The following is a 19,044-nucleotide window of genomic DNA, read 5'->3' as shown; positions in this document are numbered from 1 at the left end:
CTCTGAGTTCGGATGCATCTTAGTCTGGTGTCTCAGCTTTGACCATTCCGCCATGGGTGCCCCTGCTAGGAGTCTAGCCTCTTGGTCTAGACTGACAGCATTGCTCTCAGCTTCTTCAACACTCTCAAACCCCCTCACCACATTAATGTGTGCATCCTAAAGGGGGGCTGAATACTTAAAGCAATGAATATATATATTTAAAGGATATCAGACTATCCTTTGATTTATCTTTAAAAATGAATTCAACTGTTGTGAAATATTTGCAGCAGAGAGCAGGATTTCTAATTACAACAGGAATTGGCAACCTGAGGTCCTCCAGATGGTGTTGGACTCGTTCTGATCATCCCCAGTGAGCATTGCCAATGGACAGGTATGTGGAAGTTGTAGCCCAGCAACATTTGAAAAGCCACAGGTTCCCCGATTCCTGATTTACAGCATAAATTCTGTCCCTGATTGGTGGGAATATTGCCTCTGCCTCCCAAATACAATGGATCTTCATCTCTTTATAGGCATTTCATATGAATAGGTAATGCAGTCTTATGAGTGTTTTCTCAGAAAAACGTCCCACCAAATTCGATGGAGCTTACTTGCAAGTAAGTGTGTACAGAACTGCAGTCTTAGTCTCCAAATTTGCTTTTTATTGTTATACCACCCTTCAATCATATTCCTAAGGCAGTTTGCAGAAAAGAATGAAACAATTAAATAGTAAATAGAAAAACAGAAGAAGTAACCATGGATTCCAAGATAATTTAAACCTGTGGAAGTTCACAGAAGGAAAGTGTCCCATTCCATCCTCTCACCAGCAGTCACCATTGCCCCATCCGACATAACTAAAGAGAGACCCTAACCATTTAATGGTACTTTGGGGGGGGGATCACAGGTGGCTGCAGGGGGAAGGTTTCTTCCATGAACTTCCTTAAGCTAATTTACCTTAGGATCTAAGCCATGATAAACTAAAAACCACAGCAGCACAGAACAGTAAGGAGGATTAAAACTGTATCTAAAAAGTTTTGGGAAACAAAAATATATTTTCCTGGTGCTGAGACAATGGTAATGAAGGCACCGGATGAAACTTTTGATGAACCAGATGCCACCACAGAGAATGCCCTCTCTCTGATAGGTATCTGTTTTACCTCAAATGATGGGGGGCACCCTCAGGAGGACCTCCACTGAAGAGAGTAATGTATGGGTAAGCACATACGAAGACAATCAGTTCTTTATACTATTCCATACTATAGGAGATTTCTTTATTCAATTAAGATTGCCAGGACAGACAGCAACCAGATTTAATGGAATTTCAGACGGGCATTTGTATTTATATTTTATTTTACCATCCATTCACATAGCTAATTTAGCTAACAGGCAGCATTGCTATAAGAATCAGAAAACACTTACCTGTATCGAAATCTACTGCCTTTAAAAAATATTTTGCTGCTGGACACTGTCTTTATTTGGCTTGATTTTGCATACCTTCATAGGAAGAAAAGCAAAGCAAAGCAGAGGCAGTTATATTTTCAAGGAAGTAAAAAAGGGCTTGCATTACTACGTAAATATTAGCACTATCACTCAAAAACTTTGTCTCTTTTTTACTATATCGTTTCACATTCCTGAGAGGTAAGAAAATGGAGTACATTTCCACTGAAGGACAGAGCAATGTCCTTTGAATTTGTGTATTTTTATTAATTCATTTCATTATAAACGTGCAAGTTGTCTGCCTAATATTGGAGGAAGGGATATATACAAGCCAGCATGCGGGCAGTGCTAGCTTCAGGGACAACATCAGTCCTGTCTTTGAAGATTCAGTTCTGTTCTCTGCAAACCAAATACACTACAAGCACACACTCCAGTTTCACAGTCATGTCACACGTTCCCTAAGGGGTGGGAGTGTTTATAAAGAAAACAGCCTGAAAACGGTGTCCTAGTGTTCAATAGTGGCTTCTTGCTCAGGTAAGTGCAATGGTACACATGCACCTGCAGTCATGACACATGAAGTTCCATGTAGGTATGAAAAGTGTAAGGAACTGAGGGTACAGAAACCAGAAAGTATGGTTTGCATAGCCAATGGCCCATTAGTGTCCATGGGTTCCCTAACTGTACCACACATACATAAAGCCATGTTTCTATTTTGTTCATTTTAGTAGCATGATTTAACAACAATATGTATCAGGAATTTCAGACTTCCTTGTGCTGTCTTCACCTTTTGAAGACCCATAAACCCAATGGAGCTTTAGGTGTACTGTACAAATCCTTAGTATTGCCAAGCATAGTATGTCTTGTCTGTACCACTTTACTATTCCAAGTCTCCAAGGGCTCACTTTCATTGATTATCTCCTTTTTACCCTTTGCCATGCTAATCAGTGCCATTAATCTCAAATTTGTCAAAATATGAATTTCAGACCCAGAATAGCAGGAACTTGAACTCCATCACGGTTCAGATGGCAAATGCTCAATTGTTGATTGTGTGAAATGATACTGTTTAAAAAAAACAATCACTTTTTAAAAAACAAAAAATCTTCTGCTTTGTGTCTAAAGAAAATGGACTAAATATACCTAAACAAACTTCCAAGTAACTTACTTGGAAGGAGCTTCTTCGCTTTCAACTTCAAAAGCTATCAAACTGATTGATATGAATATCATATTATGGCTGGAGCTTTACTAAGCTGATGTGCAAAGGGTCAAAGTACATCTTCTAGTTATAACGTGGTAATTTAACACAAAAGGAATCTCATATTGCTTGATGCTCTCTGTGCATTTACACATTCTTTATTATATGCTGAAATCATATATGTTTGCTTACTTGTAAAAAGCCTGGTTCTCCACTCCACACTTCCAAAGATGTTTGCAGGCTGCTGGTGTAGAGGTATGAAATGACAACATAGCCTTTTTCTATTGTTTGAAGAAAAATTAAACAAAGGTAGGTTAAAAAGTTGACTTCTTCAAGTTGGGGTAGGGCCTATCAATTTTAAAGAGTGGGCTTGTTTGTCCACTGGGTCTCTTCCAAGGCCCCAAACCTAAGAGTTCCATGTATTACCACCACCACACACATACTATGGATGCTTTCCAGTCTTCCCTCCATGTTTACCCAGCACTGAATCTGGATGCCTTCTGGTTTTTCTAGGTCCCCTTCTTCCTCCTCAGGGTAGGGGTATGATATATCTTGGTGAGGCTCTAGCCTTCTGCCCCTTTGCTATATCCCAGTTGGGATTATTGAAGAACATAAAAAGTCAAGAGATAGAAACCTTGTATCAGCAAATTCATAATAGCTTTATCATGGTTTCATTTTGAAGATTCTTGGCCCAATTCTTCCTATTTAAAGTCTAAGTTAAATAATGAAAATACATAAAAAAATAAATATAAGGAACAATCCTTTGCAATGGGTTATACTTATACATATTTCCTAAGTATTTTAGAATTGCACTTTTCTGTCTAAAAGTGATTACTTTCTCTACAGGAAATTCTATATTTATTTAGAAGAATATATTGACTGTTCTAAATAGGCAGAATGGAAACTTATTTTGTAAGAGCAAGAATAAATATTGCCATTATCAATTGGAATGCCCAAATTTTAAATTAAAATATTTTAGTATGTAGGAAACATAAAATATCCAACCTCCTTCTGAATTCCAATCACATAGAATGTCTTTCCTTCAAACTTGAATTTACAGACATCAAACCTATAAAAAGAAAGCCCTTTAAATAAGGAAAATAGATACATTTTTTGTACAATTTGCAGTTTCATGCAAATGTAGACAATTCATAAACGTTCAAAACAAGCTGCCATGGAATGAATTATTCTTCAGTGTGAAAAGAAGGACATAACATATTAAAATTCATACCATAAGATGAACTGAACAGTTTAATACTTTTTAAATGCTGTGTTTTCCATAAATTGGATTGTAAACCTGTGGGTAGGGTCATAACTTTTTAAATTTTGATGGTTCCTAGTAGAGTCATAAACACGGTGAATTGTATCCAACACTTTGACAAGTTCCATTCATGCAATGGGATGCCCCCTTCCTCCCATCTCCCTGTGTACCCCCGAAAATCTGCTTTAGAGTGTCCTCCAACCATCTGGAGCAGATTTTAATTGTATGTGGAGCAACAGAGGAGAGGAGAGGGAAGTTATGCTGTGTAAATGTAATAGCAGTGTGGGATACAACCCAAAATAAATAATAAATGGTAAAAATAATTTTAAAAACAATTTTAAAGCAGGGTGGGAACCCTTTCCAGGCCAAGGGCCACATTCCCTTCTGGGCAACCTGCTAAGGAGATGCATGGTAGGGGTGGCCAGTGCCAGAGGCAAAAGTGGGTGGAGCAATGGATGTGGCTCTTAACCTTGTACAGTAAACTGCATTCTAGCCATGCAAAAGACACAAACACCCCTTTCCATCCTCCATCCAGGAAAGAAAGAGATACTATCACACAAGTATTCAAGGAGGAGACGCAGCAGGGCTGGTGAGAAGCGTGGCCTGGAAAGAGGTCATGGCGTAGGGAGAGTCCTGAGAGCCAAGTAAAGATGCCTGGAGAGCCGCATGTGGCCCCCAGTCCTACTGTTCCCCATCCTTGTTTAAAAGGATTCATTTGGAGAAAAGCAAAATACATTAATGAGGTGTTATTTGCCCATCAGGGTATTTTTAATTCTTAGGAGCTAGATATTTGGGGGAAAAGAAGTAATATATTATCTGGAAGATATTTATTTATTTATTTATATTTAACAAAATTTATATACTGCTTGATTGTAAATAGAACCTTTAACCGATTTGTAAATGATGTATAGTCAGGTATAATGCCTTAATACCATGGCTTTATCCATATTTTGTATTCGTTAAAACTTAAATTTTTTTGCTTAAAAATGAGTAGAACATACTTGTGTTGGGTTTTATATTTTCAGTCCAAATATGAACAAGTCTACTCAACAGTAAGTCATGAGACTTTCAATGTATGTATTCTTGGGACGACACACTTGTTGCCTAACTCGCTGAGTTCACTGGGACTTAGGGTAGAGCCACACTTACTGTTGTGCGGTTCCATTGCATCTCCACCTCTCTTGCTAAATGGGGGCACACAACACTGGTCAAACTCCACCCCTTTTTATTTTAAAACCTGGTCAGATCAGCTTGAATGCATTTCTTTTTAATTCAGCTTCAGACAGTTTTCACGACTGATTGGTAGATCAACCAATTGCTGTTCCAGGTGTGGCCTTAAAGGTCTGAAAAGTCTCAAGTCTGCAGTGGGGAAGTGAGGTGTGTCCAGCCGAGGGAAGAGTCTCTTGCTGCTTTTGAAGCGACTAGTGTGCCCACAGCCTTAGTCACAGGTAACAACAGTGGAACCCTAGTTAGTTTATTGGTTGTATATCCAAATATCAAACAGACATTGAACCACATTAGCCAGCGATAAAAGGCAGAATTTGCACACAATTAACTTAATAAGTTACTTTGTTTCCCTTGTTTATGAACTTTCACTCAAATGCATCATATTTATTTGTAGAATTCAAAAAGACATAACCAAATTATATACTTTTATTATCATGCTTCAACTTTAGTAACAGATGACTCATGCATTAGTACCATTATAGCATGGAAGGAAGCACCGAAGGGAAACTTCCTGACAATTAATGCATTTTAATGTTAACAGAAAATATGTGGTATATTTCAAACAGTTTTTCAATTCTTTTAGTTCCACAAGCTTTAATTCTATACAAGTCAATAGGGTTTGTATACACATATGCACAGCATATATGATATATTGTTGTGTAATTGCAGGCAAGGATTGCATGTAGATCAAAGTTGGAAGAACAGGCTTGCACTGATAAAAGTGGACTCCTTTCAGGGTTGCCATGATGGTGAGGGTGCAGCCACTCTGACATTGTGTTACATTTGTTGCTAGCATGATGTTGTGGATGTGTCACAGGGTGGGGTTGGTGCAGTAATGTATGAGTTATGAATTAGTTGTTTGGAGTTATTGGAGAGAGTGTACTTTTATACACACATACCCCTGAGTGAGAGCCTCCACTGGTACAGAACTGAGTCCACACTGGGTGACAGGCAGGAGGGGAGTACCTTAGTTCAATGGGAGTGGACTATTTTTGTTGACATACGAACAGTTTGATTATTGTTGGTTGTTGTATGTAAGGGACTGATGCAAGGATGTGTAATAAAATAAAAAAACTCTTGTGAAGGTGTAGTGATTGTGTATGGTATGTGGGTGTGAGTAGATGATGAAAGTGAGAGATGGTGACAGCTATTGTGTGGGTAGAATGTTTTGAAAACTTGATTGATGTCTATACGCACAAAAGATTTTTCTTTTTTAGAATTTATATTGTTGTTAAACATATTGATATTATACAGTAATGTATATCTATGTACTTGGGGTTTTTTCTTTTTTCTCAAATGGTTGAGACCATGTTTACTGTATACTAATGTACCTGGATTTTTTTTCCAAATAAATTGCTTTGAGATCCATTGATTATAAATAGTCTATAAAGCACTTTAATAAATAAAAATAAATAAATTATTTAATATTGTTCAGAATGTAAATTCAATGTACTTTAGTCCAATGCACCAGTTACATTTGGACAGCAAGGTCACTTTCACAAGCAGAAATGAAAATGAAGCCGCTTCAGTGCTTAATTTGAGACTGGATTTACCAGTGTAGGAAATTGGAATCAGCTTCAAAAGCTAGCATAATGTTACACTCAAACTGCTAAGAGTCTTGGGGTGCATGTTTCTTCCTCTCCCTATGGGTAAAAAAGTAATCCCTGATGCATGTTGTATCACATTTTTTAAATGCAGGATTTCCTTGTTGCTACAGTAGATAAACCCATTTTTTTCTGAGGATGGATCAAGAGGTCAGGGAGCGAATGTGTAGGTAAATGTAGTACAACCTGGACCTGATGTTACTTACTTTCCAGAGTTAGAGGTATGAAAGATCCTTGACTCTTGCCATGTTGAAATTTCCCCTTGGTAAGTAATGTTTTAACAAACTCTAAGTCTTACCCTACATGTGCATGATGCTTGGAGAAGGAAATACTTCTCTAAACATTTCTTATCACTGATTTACCACCACATAAGTGACTTCTTATCTCACTTCATAATTAATTTGGTCTTGCAACCTTCCATGGATTATTATTTTCTTTCTTTTTTTTAAAGAATACAACTTTGGATCTTCCCAAGCTTTTTCCAAAAAAACGCAGAGGGGGAAAAGGATCAGGAAATCTGCCCCCAGTTCTCCCTACGAGTCCCCCTCCCTTCCAAAGCATACTCTTGAGAATGGAGTGGAGAACGAGTGGTGGGGAACAGAAAACAGGACAGACCTTATAGGCTTCATCCTTAAGATCATGAATGTCATTTCCTGCCAGGGTGCATGGAATTTTCTTTGTCCATTTCTGTCCAAGCAATCGAGACAGGAGGCATAGGAAACTACAATTCCCATGCAGCCTTGCAGGGTTGGCCATTTCTGACAGGAGCATCCAGGTTTTCCCCACCATCAGCTCTCCCAACTTCACAAGCGTGAGTGGAGTGTCTAGCTAGTGGCAAGCTAAATCTGGACTTTATTCATACAGTAATACAGTCTCTCAAACATCTGGAAGAGGAAACGTGGCTTATAGAGCAAGGGACACTGCTTCCAGGAAGGTTCAAACACACCACCTTTCTTTTTATAAATTCACCACCAGCTGTTTTCCTTCTACATAGTTTTTGGACCCCATCAGCTAAACTGAAATGCAAACTTTAAATGTGGACTAATAATCTTGTTTCATTAAGAGTCCTTTACAATGAAAATATAGCAAAATTAATTAAACTTTCCAAACAAAAGTTTATGGAGGAGAAGAAATCAAGATATATTCTAACATTAACAATCATGTTCAGGTTACCATTTTTAGCTCACCATTTTAGCAAATGTATCCTTTTATTTCCCTGGAAAACAACAAAACCTGTGGCTGTGAATCCTAAAAATGTTGTGGTCCCTGTTGAATCCTTGAAAGGGGAGAAAAAGAATAAAATAAATTAGAAACCTTAGGGGAGAAGTTCAAACATTCAGAAAATTCCCTGTTTTTTATATATATTTCCTTCCACTGAAGAAGATCCTGTGAATTTGCTTTAAAGTTGGTGTTCCAGCTGTCTCAGAGAGCAGCAACTATTTAGATCTATAGAACTGAACAGCCAAAATAACATATTGGTCATCATACATGATTTTTAACATCAACATTTAATATAAGTGTGTTTATATGACAGCACCCTTTCTTGCTAAATTGATTATAGTTTATGATTGATACCAGAGCAAAGATACTTTGGGATTAATGAAGAGACAGACCATGGTGAAGAAATGTCATACTTTAACAGAGGTGTCATACTATTATGCAAAAATAATGGAATGATTTCTCCCTTCCCTTCAAATCAGATGTAGCCTTAGTATTGCTAATCTCCTCCACTGAGTCTATTCATGACATTATTAGGAATCTGTCTGTGACCACCTTTCCTGTTATTTTCCATGTAGAGTCCCAGCTTAGATCAATTTTGACTCAGACTGAGCTGAGGCTTAAATGCTACTCCCAGTCATCTGAGAACTGCTTTTAAGTTATGCACTCTCCACATACCTGAAGTACACCTTGGCTGTTGTGGGCTGATGTGGTTTGAGTCAAATATTGGCCCAAAATGCTGACCTCATAATTCTGACTTTTGAATGATTGCTAAGTCTTCTTATTAGCCCTACTTAAATGTGATGCATGCTACAGATAAAGCACTGTTTTGTTTGCCGAAGTGAGCTCAGTGCCAGTTTCATAGCTTTGAGGGGAGGATCTTTTAAATGACCAAGATGCCATTTGCAAGAGAGAATTGCTTGGTCCAGGAAGGCTTATGCACATTCCTCCTACCCACAGATTTCCCCTTGCAAATGTCTATGTAGCCCCCATATTAGCATGACAAGGGAAATGTCTACAGTGGTCCTTAGACTACAACTTGGAACAACTTCACATGATTTACATAAATATATAAAGTATAAAAAGTGTTTGGCCCTATTTAATTATTGTGGGATGGACAAAACTACTTAAACTAGCACTCCAGCAGTTAAATGGCTTAGTATCATTGAAACTGATAGAACCAAACTAGATTAATTTTAAGCAGCCAATTTCTGATGCAGATCTTTTGTTTATGATAGCCTTCTGATGCCATGAATATATCTTTTAATGCCCACAGAAAACTGCTTTGTAAGGTTTGCCTTAAAAAAGCAGTTTAGAAATATATGAAACCAAATAAATTAAGATAAATACCATGATCAGAAAGGAATAGTTTTTTCACAGAGGTTTTATTTATTTAATGTATACCCTTCTATCCACCAGAACAGTGGTTCCTAAACTTTTTTCCCCACTTGAAAAATGCTGAGAGTCCCAGTAGAACACTTAATGATTTTTCTGCACTATGCTACATGCTGCAAGGTATTTAAATTGTATTCTTTATTGCTTCTTTTGTTTCTTATATTGTATTTTATTGTGTCATAATTTGCATTCCACAGAATTCAAACTGCACAATATAAGAAATAAAAGAAGCAATAAAAATACAGTTAAAATTCTACATGAATACTTAATATGGACATGCTGAACGAAGCTCATGGACAACCAGCGGTCCATGGACCACAGTTTGGGAACACCCTGCACTAGAAGACGCATTATAATTTCAATTAAACATAAGTGTATATATATTTTACTAACAGAATGCTCCAACTCCCGATGCATGCTTCCAGCATATACTTTTCTGCACATGGAAGTTTCCACCCCAACTCTTGCTGTACACAGAGAGCTGCACCCATGGTAAGCCTGAACATATTTAATAGAATATATAGGGACTGAATAAGGCATAAAAAATGGAAAATATAAATTGTACTTTTTAAAAAAAAAAATGCATTACCTTGCAAGGATGGGGATCAACGCCATAGGTTTCTAAAGAATGTGCTTTCAATAATAAATTAAACTCAGCAACAGCTGGACTCTGACCCCTAAAACAGAAATCACACAAAAATGTGGGAAAGAAAAATATGAATAGTTTCAGCCAATAATATTCAACATGAGAGGGGGAAATAGGAGATATTTCATATGATTCTGCCCATATTCTGCCATTGCACCTAATCCTTTTGGTTTAAGCCTAGATGCTTTTGACATACTCTCGGGAGTCCAGTGAGCTGTGCAGTTAATCAGGGGTATTGAGTATCTTTCAAATATTTGATGTCTTCTGGTGAACATGGGACAGTTAGAACTTAGTAAGAAATAAGCTACAGTCTTGGTTTCCAATGACCTACTTCCTAAATTAATTTAAAAGAAGTCTTCATACTAAGATGCATTCTTTCCTGCTCTGGAAATAAACAAGGAAATAAACAAGTGTATTTTGGTCATGGCTGCCTCTCCAGGCCTAGAATGGAATCTGTTAGCATTCTCAGGATACTTTCCACTTTTAGATGTATATATAAAACAAATCATGAACATTAGCATTAGCCATAATTAAGGGTGGATACAGACTGCCAGAAGCTATGCAGTAATCTAAGAACATAAGAACATAAGAAGAGCCTGCTGGATCAGGCCAGTGGCCCATCTAGTCCAGCATCCTGTTCTCACAGTGGCCAACCAGGTGCCTGGGGGAAGCCCGTAAGCAGGACCGGAGTGCAAGGACACTCTCCTCTCCTCAGGCTTCCAGCAACTAGTTTTCAGAAACATACTGCCTCTGACTAGGGTGACAGAGCACAGCCAGCATGGCTAGTAGCCATTGATAGCCCTGTCCTCCAAGAATTTATATAATCTTTTAAAGCCATCCAAGCTGGTGGCCATTACTGCATCTTGTGGGAGCAAATTCCATAGTTTAACTATGCGCTGAGTAAAGAAGTACTTCCTTTTGTCTGTCCTGCATCTTCCAACATTCAGCTTCTTTGAATGTCCACGAGTTCTAGTATTATGAGAGAGGGAGAAGAACTTTTCTCTATCCACTTTCTCAATGCCATGCATAATTTTATACACTTCTATCATGTCTCCTCTGACCCGTCTTTTCTCTAAACTAAAAAGCCCCAAATGCTGCAACCTTTCCTCGTAAGGGAGTCGCTCCATCCCCTTGATCATTCTGGTTGCCCTCTTCTGAACCTTTTCCAACTCTATAATATCCTTTTTGAGATGAGGCAACCAGAACTGTACACAATATTCCAAATGCGGCCGCACCATAGATTTATACAACAGCATTATGATATCGGCTGTTTTATTTTCAATACCTTTCCTAATTATCCCTAGCATGGAATTTACCTTTTTCACAGCTGCCGCACACTGGGTCAACATTTTCATCGTGCTGTCCACTACAACCCCGAGGTCTCTCTCCTGGTCGGTCACCGCCAGTTCAGACCCCATGAGTATATATGTGAAATTCAGATTTTTTGCTCCAATATGCATAATTTTACACTTGTTTATATTGAATTGCATTTGCCATTTTTCTGCCCATTCACTCAGTTTGGAGAGGTCTTTTTGGAGCTCTTCGCAATCCCTTTTTGTTTTAACAACCCTGAACAATTTAGTATCGTCAGCAAACTTGGCCACTTCACTGCTCACTCCTAATTCTAGGTCATTAATGAACAAGTTGAAAAGTACAGGTCCCAATACCGATCCTTGAGGGACTCCACTTTCTACAGCCCTCCATTGGGAGAACTGTCCATTTATTCCTACTCTCTGCTTTCTGCTTCTTAACCAATTCCTTATCCACAAGAGGACCTCTCCTCTTATTCTATGACTGCTAAGCTTCCTCAGAAGTCTTTGGTGAGGTACCTTGTCAAAAGCTTTTGAAAGTCTAAGTACGCTATGTCCACTGGATGACCTCTATCTATATGCTTGTTGACACTCTCAAAGAATTCTAACAGATTACTGAGACAGGACATTCCCTTGCAGAAGCCATGCTAGCTCTGCTTCAGCAAGGCTTGTTCTTCTATGTGCTTAGTTAATCTAGCTTTAATAATACTTTCTACCAGTTTTCCAGGGACAGAAGTTAAGCTAACTGGCCTGTAATTTCCGGGATCCCCCCTGGATCCCTTTTTGAAGATTGGCATTACATTTGCCACTTTCCAGTCCTCAGGCACAGAGGAGGACCTGAGGGACAAGTTACATATTTTAGTTAGCAGATCAGCAATTTCATATTTGAGTTCTTTGAGAACTCTCGGGTGGATGCCAGCCGGGCCCGGTGATTTGTTTTATATTGTCTATTAAGCCTAGAACTTTCTCTCTCGTTACCACTATTTGTCTCAGTTCCTCAGAATCCCCTCCTGCAAACGTTAATTCATGGAGAGGACAGGCATTTGTAATCTGCAACTTCCTGACAAACCCATTTTGTTACTATGATTACAATGGTGGAACCATGCCACTGGTACCCTTGTTACATGATAACTTAAAGGGGCTGTGAGGTATGTTTTTCAGCAGCTACAACGAAGTGATAAATCTTCTGGGTTGTATTCACTGACATTGTCCCATTTGCACAAGGATATCCATCTGTGAAATGCAACTTCTTCCTCCCCCTCTCCTCTCCCTGTCCCTCACCGCAAATCTGCTCCAGAGGGTTGGGGGAACCCCAGAACAGATGAGGGGGCATGTGGGGAGAGGGGAGGGAGAGGAAGTCCAGTTGAGCAGGCAAAAGTCCTTGAGGTATTGGGATGAATTTTTAGATACAATCCTCTGTTTCCACCCTTAGCATTACTCCATTTCAAATGGCTAAATTTAAACAAATCAGGTTTTCAGTTGTGTTAATTTTAAGGGGATTAGTACCATACATTCTGCAGGGGCTAGAGACGAAAGAGACTCTGCTAGATTCAAGGTGCTGGTTTTAACTTATAAAGCCTTACACGGCCTGGGACCACAATACCTGATGGAACGCCTCTCCCTATATGAACCTACCCGTATGCTGCGATCAACATCAAAGGCCCTCCTACGGGGGCCTACTCAGAGAGAAGCCCGGAAGGTGACAACGAGAAAATGGGCTTTCTCAGTGGCGGCCCCCAAATTATGGAATTCTCTCCCTGATGAGCTATGCCTGGTGCCAACATTGTTATCTTTTCGGCGCCAGGTAAAAACCTTCCTCTTCTCTCAGGCATTTTAACATTTTAATATTTAATATTTTTAACATTTTGATATTGATATCTTAAACTTGTTAACATCTTAATATTTCAATCAATTTAATACTTTTTTAACATTTAACATTTAGTATTGAGTTTTATAGTTGTTTATGTGTTTGATTAGGTTTAGTTTTTAACTTGTTTATATATGTTTTAATTGTATATTGGATGTTTATCTGTTGTGAACCGCCCAGAGAGCTTCGGCTATGGGGCGGGATATAAATTCAATAAATAAATAAATAAATAAATAAATGTACAGGAAGTGCAGATAGCCATGTGATTGGAAGCAATGGGCTGGGCAAATTGTAGGACACTTGGCATTACTTGCACCCAGCCAAGGATTGAGGTGGAAGAAAGAGGAAAGGGATCTGTTATAGTCTAAGGCCTATGTGGATCTTCATCCAGGGCTGGATCTTTTTTACTATTTTTTCTTAACAATATTACAACATCTTGCTTGCTCACAGTACACACAACATTCACCCCTACCTTTGTTAATACCACTACATCTGAACCTTTATTCCAGGATTTTTCAGACAAGTTTTATGACAGCTTTTAAGAAACTGCATTTTACTTCCCCTCCACATGCCATGTGAAACAGCAGTGCAGCATTATTACTGGCAGAATTAAAGCAGAACTGCTTTGGCACCCTTCCACCTCCACCCCCACCCACCTACAGCCTTTCACCTTAGCAGGTGGGAGTGAATCTGTGAGATGGAAGTATTTCCCTTCATTTTACTCTTGATTACTGAATGGTCATCCTAATTCATTTAATTATTTTAGATGCTGCTTCTCTGTGTGTACATGCACGGCTGTTTACTTTTAATGTCCTTTTCCCCTTCACTTTTCACCCTGGGAAAGAACAATCTCTCTATTGACTTGCACAGGAGAAGGGGATGGTGGCGGTGGTGGGGGGAGGGGGAGCATGGATGCCCTACCATCCATGCTATATTATCCCAAGTAGGTCAAAAGCTACTTTTTCATGGTATATCTGCAGTCACTTCTGCAGCCCACACTCTGATTTATACATCATTGATTTCTTTTGATATTCTCAAGCTACATTGTGCACTAGAGCAGACAAGACAGTGCTATCCCGATGTTGTTGGACTCCAATTCCTATTAGTACCAGACAGAATGACCAACAGTCAGGGATGATGGGAGCTGTAATTCAACTTCTGGAGCTGGAGGGCAGCACACTGACTTAGTGGAATGATTTGCCATTATTCATCAGCAGAATTCTGCTGCAGAGCAACAGAATGCAGATAGGCCCAGATTCAGTCCTAGGATCTCTCAGCTAGCTGGACCCCAAACACACATATATACAGTATATATGCAGATAGAATTAGTGCTATGTATTTGCATTGTTTTAAAATGGTAATGTAATAGGTAGAAAGCCAAGAAAATTAAAATACATTAATAATTATTGGTTTTGCCTGGACAATAATCAATAAAGATACTAAATTTAATGTTTTTAAAAGAAAAAGTCATTCTGAAGTTCTTAGAGGATATTATGTTTTTGAACAAAATACATCAAAAAAATTTTGATTAGGGAGACTAACAACGTGGAGGAAATAGAAGTAAATCTATGAAATCTACTGAGTCTCAAGCAGAATTTAAAAAATCCAATTGAAAATGCAGTTACACAGAACAAAATGTGGGAAAAGGATTGGGTAGCATCTTCTGATCTACTGCAATTTTGCCACACTAAGCAAAAGAAAAACAAACAAAAATACCTAGTAGACTAATTGATTTTCATCTAATAGCCCAATTTAATGAACTACCTCATTAAAGCACTGACTTATGGGATCAGCCATGCAGTTACCAATGCTGATGTGCGAGGGTAATTTGCCTACAAATGCTGGATCTAAATCCAGTTAAATTATTCTTTCAGCAGAACTCATGCATGTTGAGGCCATAGAGCACTTTCCCTGTTCTCTTTGTAGCACAAATATGTCATGACGGGCTTTTGTCAGTGGGCTTTTGGGTGACTCCTTTAAGTCAGCTCACTGCATAATATCTAAATCGCAATTTTTAAACCTCAAAGAGGAGAACAACTGCATGGCCTTCCACCACTGTTTCTGGAAGCAAACAAATTTATAGGTAAGTCTGGCAGGGCAAAATATCTTTGCCACTTGCAGTTGTTAAGACATAGTTTTAGTTGCTGCAGTGTTAAGTACTTATGGCATTGTGGCACCTAATTCCTGTGCACCCCCTGTGTATATCAGTTTGATGCAAGCTGTCAGTAGGTATGTTTAGCAGTCAGTATTTAGGCTACCCATGTATTGAAAGCTAACTTGTACAGCGAGAGCAACTACTATAAGAAGGTGCCACCATACAGACACACAAACAGCCATGAGAAATATCCCTCAGCCCCTCATTTCTAGGGAAATATTCCCCGGGAAACCATTCAAGTAATGTGAGAAGAGGCAGAAAGTTATTTACTTGTCTGCACAGGTTATTGTGAAGCCAGACATTACCTTAATCTTGATTCAAATAATTTCAAAGTTATACAATAAAATCTGGGCTATGGGAAGGTCTAAGCAATTCAATCCAAACTTAGGTTTAATACCATCCTTGCTTATAGCTCCACAGAGGGGCCAGCAGCTGAGCAATGATCTTAAGTGTGTCATACAAGTGCGAAAGGGGAAATTCTGTACAGTGTTTGCTGACATGCGATGTTTGGAATCTGGGACAGCAGCTGGCCTCACACATACATTAAAAACAAATGTAGAAGTTGCTTGGATCAAAGTAGAAGAACTGGAATCAAAACTGAATAACTGGAATTTAGAGGAGTGACTGCAGCTATTACGGATTAGTGAAATAGCACAGTATCCAAATTGGTACTCTTCACATTAAGTACATCTTGGTGAGAGTATGAACTTTACAGATATTGTTTTCAATAGGAATAAGCAGAATTTCAACACGCTGAAATTATGGCACTTTCAAATTGTTCAATAAAAAGAAGTGTCACTTTACAAGCACAGCTTCTACAAGAGAGACAGAAGGACTGTTTTCTCATAACCTGAGATACAATCTGGAGAGTTTTATCTCTGGGAAGACACATACTAGACTTAACACTGCTATTTTTCAAGGGCTATTTGTAAATTAGTCACTAATACAGACAATGCAGCAGCAACAATTTAGAAACAAGGATCCTTTTCAGACTTATCATCATCTTAAAATGTAACACCCTCTTACATCACTCCAGCAGGAAAGAGACCATGGTAATACATTACAAACCAATAGCTGGACTGCAGATATGGAAAAAAAGTCCAAATCATTTAAAATGTATGCATTTAATATAGAGTTGAAAAGATTTCTGTGAATGACTCTAAAGTTCCAGCATACATCCAGAAAATAAAATTAGGATTTCCAAAGCATACATATATTTTCTTCTTCTGCTCCAGGTAAAGGGGAGGAGCATGCCTCGGTGTTGCACAAAGTGCGACACTAAGTGCGCATTTAGCATCACACTTGGAGTTGTCTTGGAGTCTGGAATCCATCGCCCACCAAGAAAAGTCCAGCTGTAAGTGCTGGAAAGAGAAGGCAAACCAACGAGCTGTTGTGATTGAAAGCCTGCCCTCCTTTAGGGTGAATAATTGAAATTTGAATGGTTTTTGTTCCTCAGTTGAGAGATGAGGGAAGTGTCATTGTCTACTATGTTGGAAAAAGTAGTTTCTATACCCCCAGGGTGAGAGCCTGGTGGGCATAGTTTCTGTCCCCTTGAGTGAGAGACAAGGGGGAGTGTTTGGTATGAGAGTTTGGTATGAATGTTGTACGTAGAATGTGTGTGTGAATTATTTGGCTGTATGTAGATTTGAGTGGTTGTCATGGTGATGTTTATGGTATGTACATGTGAGTATGCTGTTTTTAGGACATGTGGTTGAATTATGTGAGTGCTTGTAGAGCGTGATTTGAGGTATGTGTGAGTGTGTTGGTTTAGAAGGTTGATATGTTTAAATATGAATGTGCTGATTTTGTAAGGGTGTGTTTGACTTACTTTCTTAAGAGACACGCTCATTCACTCCATGCAGGACAACGCCGGGAAACCTCCGGAGCAAGATTTGAAATCACCATGTCCTCCAACGACACCAGCTCTTAGGAAACCGGAACGGCCGACTGGACAGCCTAAGCGGCACATGGAGACTCCTCTTTTCGCCAAGGTCGAAACCACCACCAACAAAGTCGATCAACCCTGCGATAGGGCGCCTAGGGCCCCTAAAGGAATACTCCTCAAGCTTCTCGACCAGACCTTTAAAGTCCAGAACTGACTGGCTACAATCCAGATTTCTGGGTCCTGAGGAACTGGGCCTTATGCTTACAATGCTTCATCTGAGTGTGCAGGATAATAAAAAAACAAAGCTTGTCATCCCTCCAGCGCAATCTGGTGCTGTCTACGTGGACTCGACTGGGGAGCTTAACCAGATCACAGAACTAAGCTGACAAGGTAACCCTTCAACCGGACCAACATCAGGCCGCCCTTCCCCTCGCCCTTGGGACTATGGGGAATCCAGCATTACTCCCGGAGCCCAGCTTAACTTTCTCTCCTGGAATATAGCAGGATAGGCAACCAAGGAACCCCACCCCCCAAGATACTTGACTTTTTAAAAGACTTCGAGGTAATTTTTCTGCAGGAAACATGGTCTACCAAAAATCTGTACCTGGACGGCTTTTCAACAATTGATCTACCGACCATGCCCCCTATCAGGAAAGGCAGACCCAAATCAGGTCTGATAATACTGTTTTCAACCTCCCTCCTCGCAAACACCAAAAAACTCAATCCATGTGGGAACCTTGCAATAACAGCCCTAATGGACTTTACATCTACATCTCTCCTGTTGATCAACGTCTACATTCCCCCCTTTCCCTCCAGGAAAGATATATACTTGGCCTGGGAGTCTCTGGAACAATACATAATGGACCTAGAGTCCCTATACCCCAGAGCCCATCTTATAATAATGGGGGATTTCAATGCAAGGATAGTCCCCAACAACACCACACTTTTTTCATCCGGCCTTTGGGAGGCAACTCACATTGAAAATTTCACCTTTAAGCATGACTGGTCTTCTAAAGACCCCACGGTGAATTATGGGGGAATCTGTCTGACCCGAATGGTGGGCTGTTTTAATTTAATAATTCGGAACAGCCTTATTTCGGTAGACAACAGAGCAGAATTTACCTATGTATCGGGCTGAGGAAGCAGTGTCATGGATTACGTCTTAATCCCTCAACATTTGCTCAACCTGATTACCAACTTTACTGAGGGAGATAGACTAGACAGCGACCACCTCCCCCTCAATCTCTCCATCATGCTCCCAGTGAAAGACTATATTGATGCCAAATGTAACTCTGAGGACAAAATACCCTCCCCCAAACACCGGAGAACCAAATGGTCTATAGGAGCCTTGAATAAGATCTCCTTCTTTCTTGACTCCCCCCAGGGGTTGGGCCTTAAAAACCAAATTGTGGATGCTACTGAACCTCTTCCTGCCCTAAATGACTACTCTCTATTGACCTCTGCTTTAAGTTCAATCTTAAAATCCAAACCCCCATCTTCTAGACCGCAAACTAAACAGGGCCTCCCCAGGTGGTTCGACAAAGCCTGTCTCGAAGCCAAGCGAAATCTGAGAAAGGTATACCATCAATACAGGAAGGATAATTCTAACTCACTCCCACCAGAATATTACATCATTAAAAACCAATACAAACTTTTGATAATTACTAAAAAGAGACAGGCAATCCAGGATGGGTGGAAGGCCTTGATAAATGCCTCCCAAATCAAAAACTCTAAAATCTTTGGGTCCCTTGTTACTGATGCCTTAACATCTTCTAACCCTACTCCCTGCAACATTCCCTCCAACATCTGGGAGCAGTATTTTACAGGGTTGTTCGAGGCCTCAAGTAATCATTTTTCAAACTGTGCACTTA

General features: G+C 39.4%; 1 protein-coding gene across 3 annotated transcripts in view; it reads right to left on the bottom strand.

Moving 5' to 3' along the window:
• The window catches only part of FRMD3 (FERM domain containing 3), a 240,238-nt gene that overhangs the window by 41,256 nt on the left and 179,938 nt on the right, over positions 1-19,044 (bottom strand). For 2 of the 3 annotated variants that reach the window (XM_061627122.1, XM_061627103.1), the window contains exons 7-12: positions 9,900-9,987; positions 7,885-7,973; positions 3,611-3,674; positions 3,083-3,187; positions 2,798-2,886; positions 1,396-1,470 (exon numbers count right to left, since the gene is read on the bottom strand). In XM_061627122.1, the coding sequence (XP_061483106.1) occupies positions 1,396-1,470; positions 2,798-2,886; positions 3,083-3,187; positions 3,611-3,674; positions 7,885-7,973; positions 9,900-9,987 (510 nt within the window). The remainder of the gene's footprint in view (positions 1-1,395; positions 1,471-2,797; positions 2,887-3,082; positions 3,188-3,610; positions 3,675-7,884; positions 7,974-9,899; positions 9,988-19,044) is intronic. The other variant, XM_061627113.1, reaches the window with a different exon arrangement.

This window comes from Rhineura floridana, chromosome 1 (assembly GCF_030035675.1).
Source record: "Rhineura floridana isolate rRhiFlo1 chromosome 1, rRhiFlo1.hap2, whole genome shotgun sequence".
NCBI lineage: Eukaryota > Metazoa > Chordata > Lepidosauria > Squamata > Rhineuridae > Rhineura > Rhineura floridana.
Note: the sequence above shows the minus strand (reverse complement) of the source record. Positions and strands in the feature narration are given on the sequence as shown.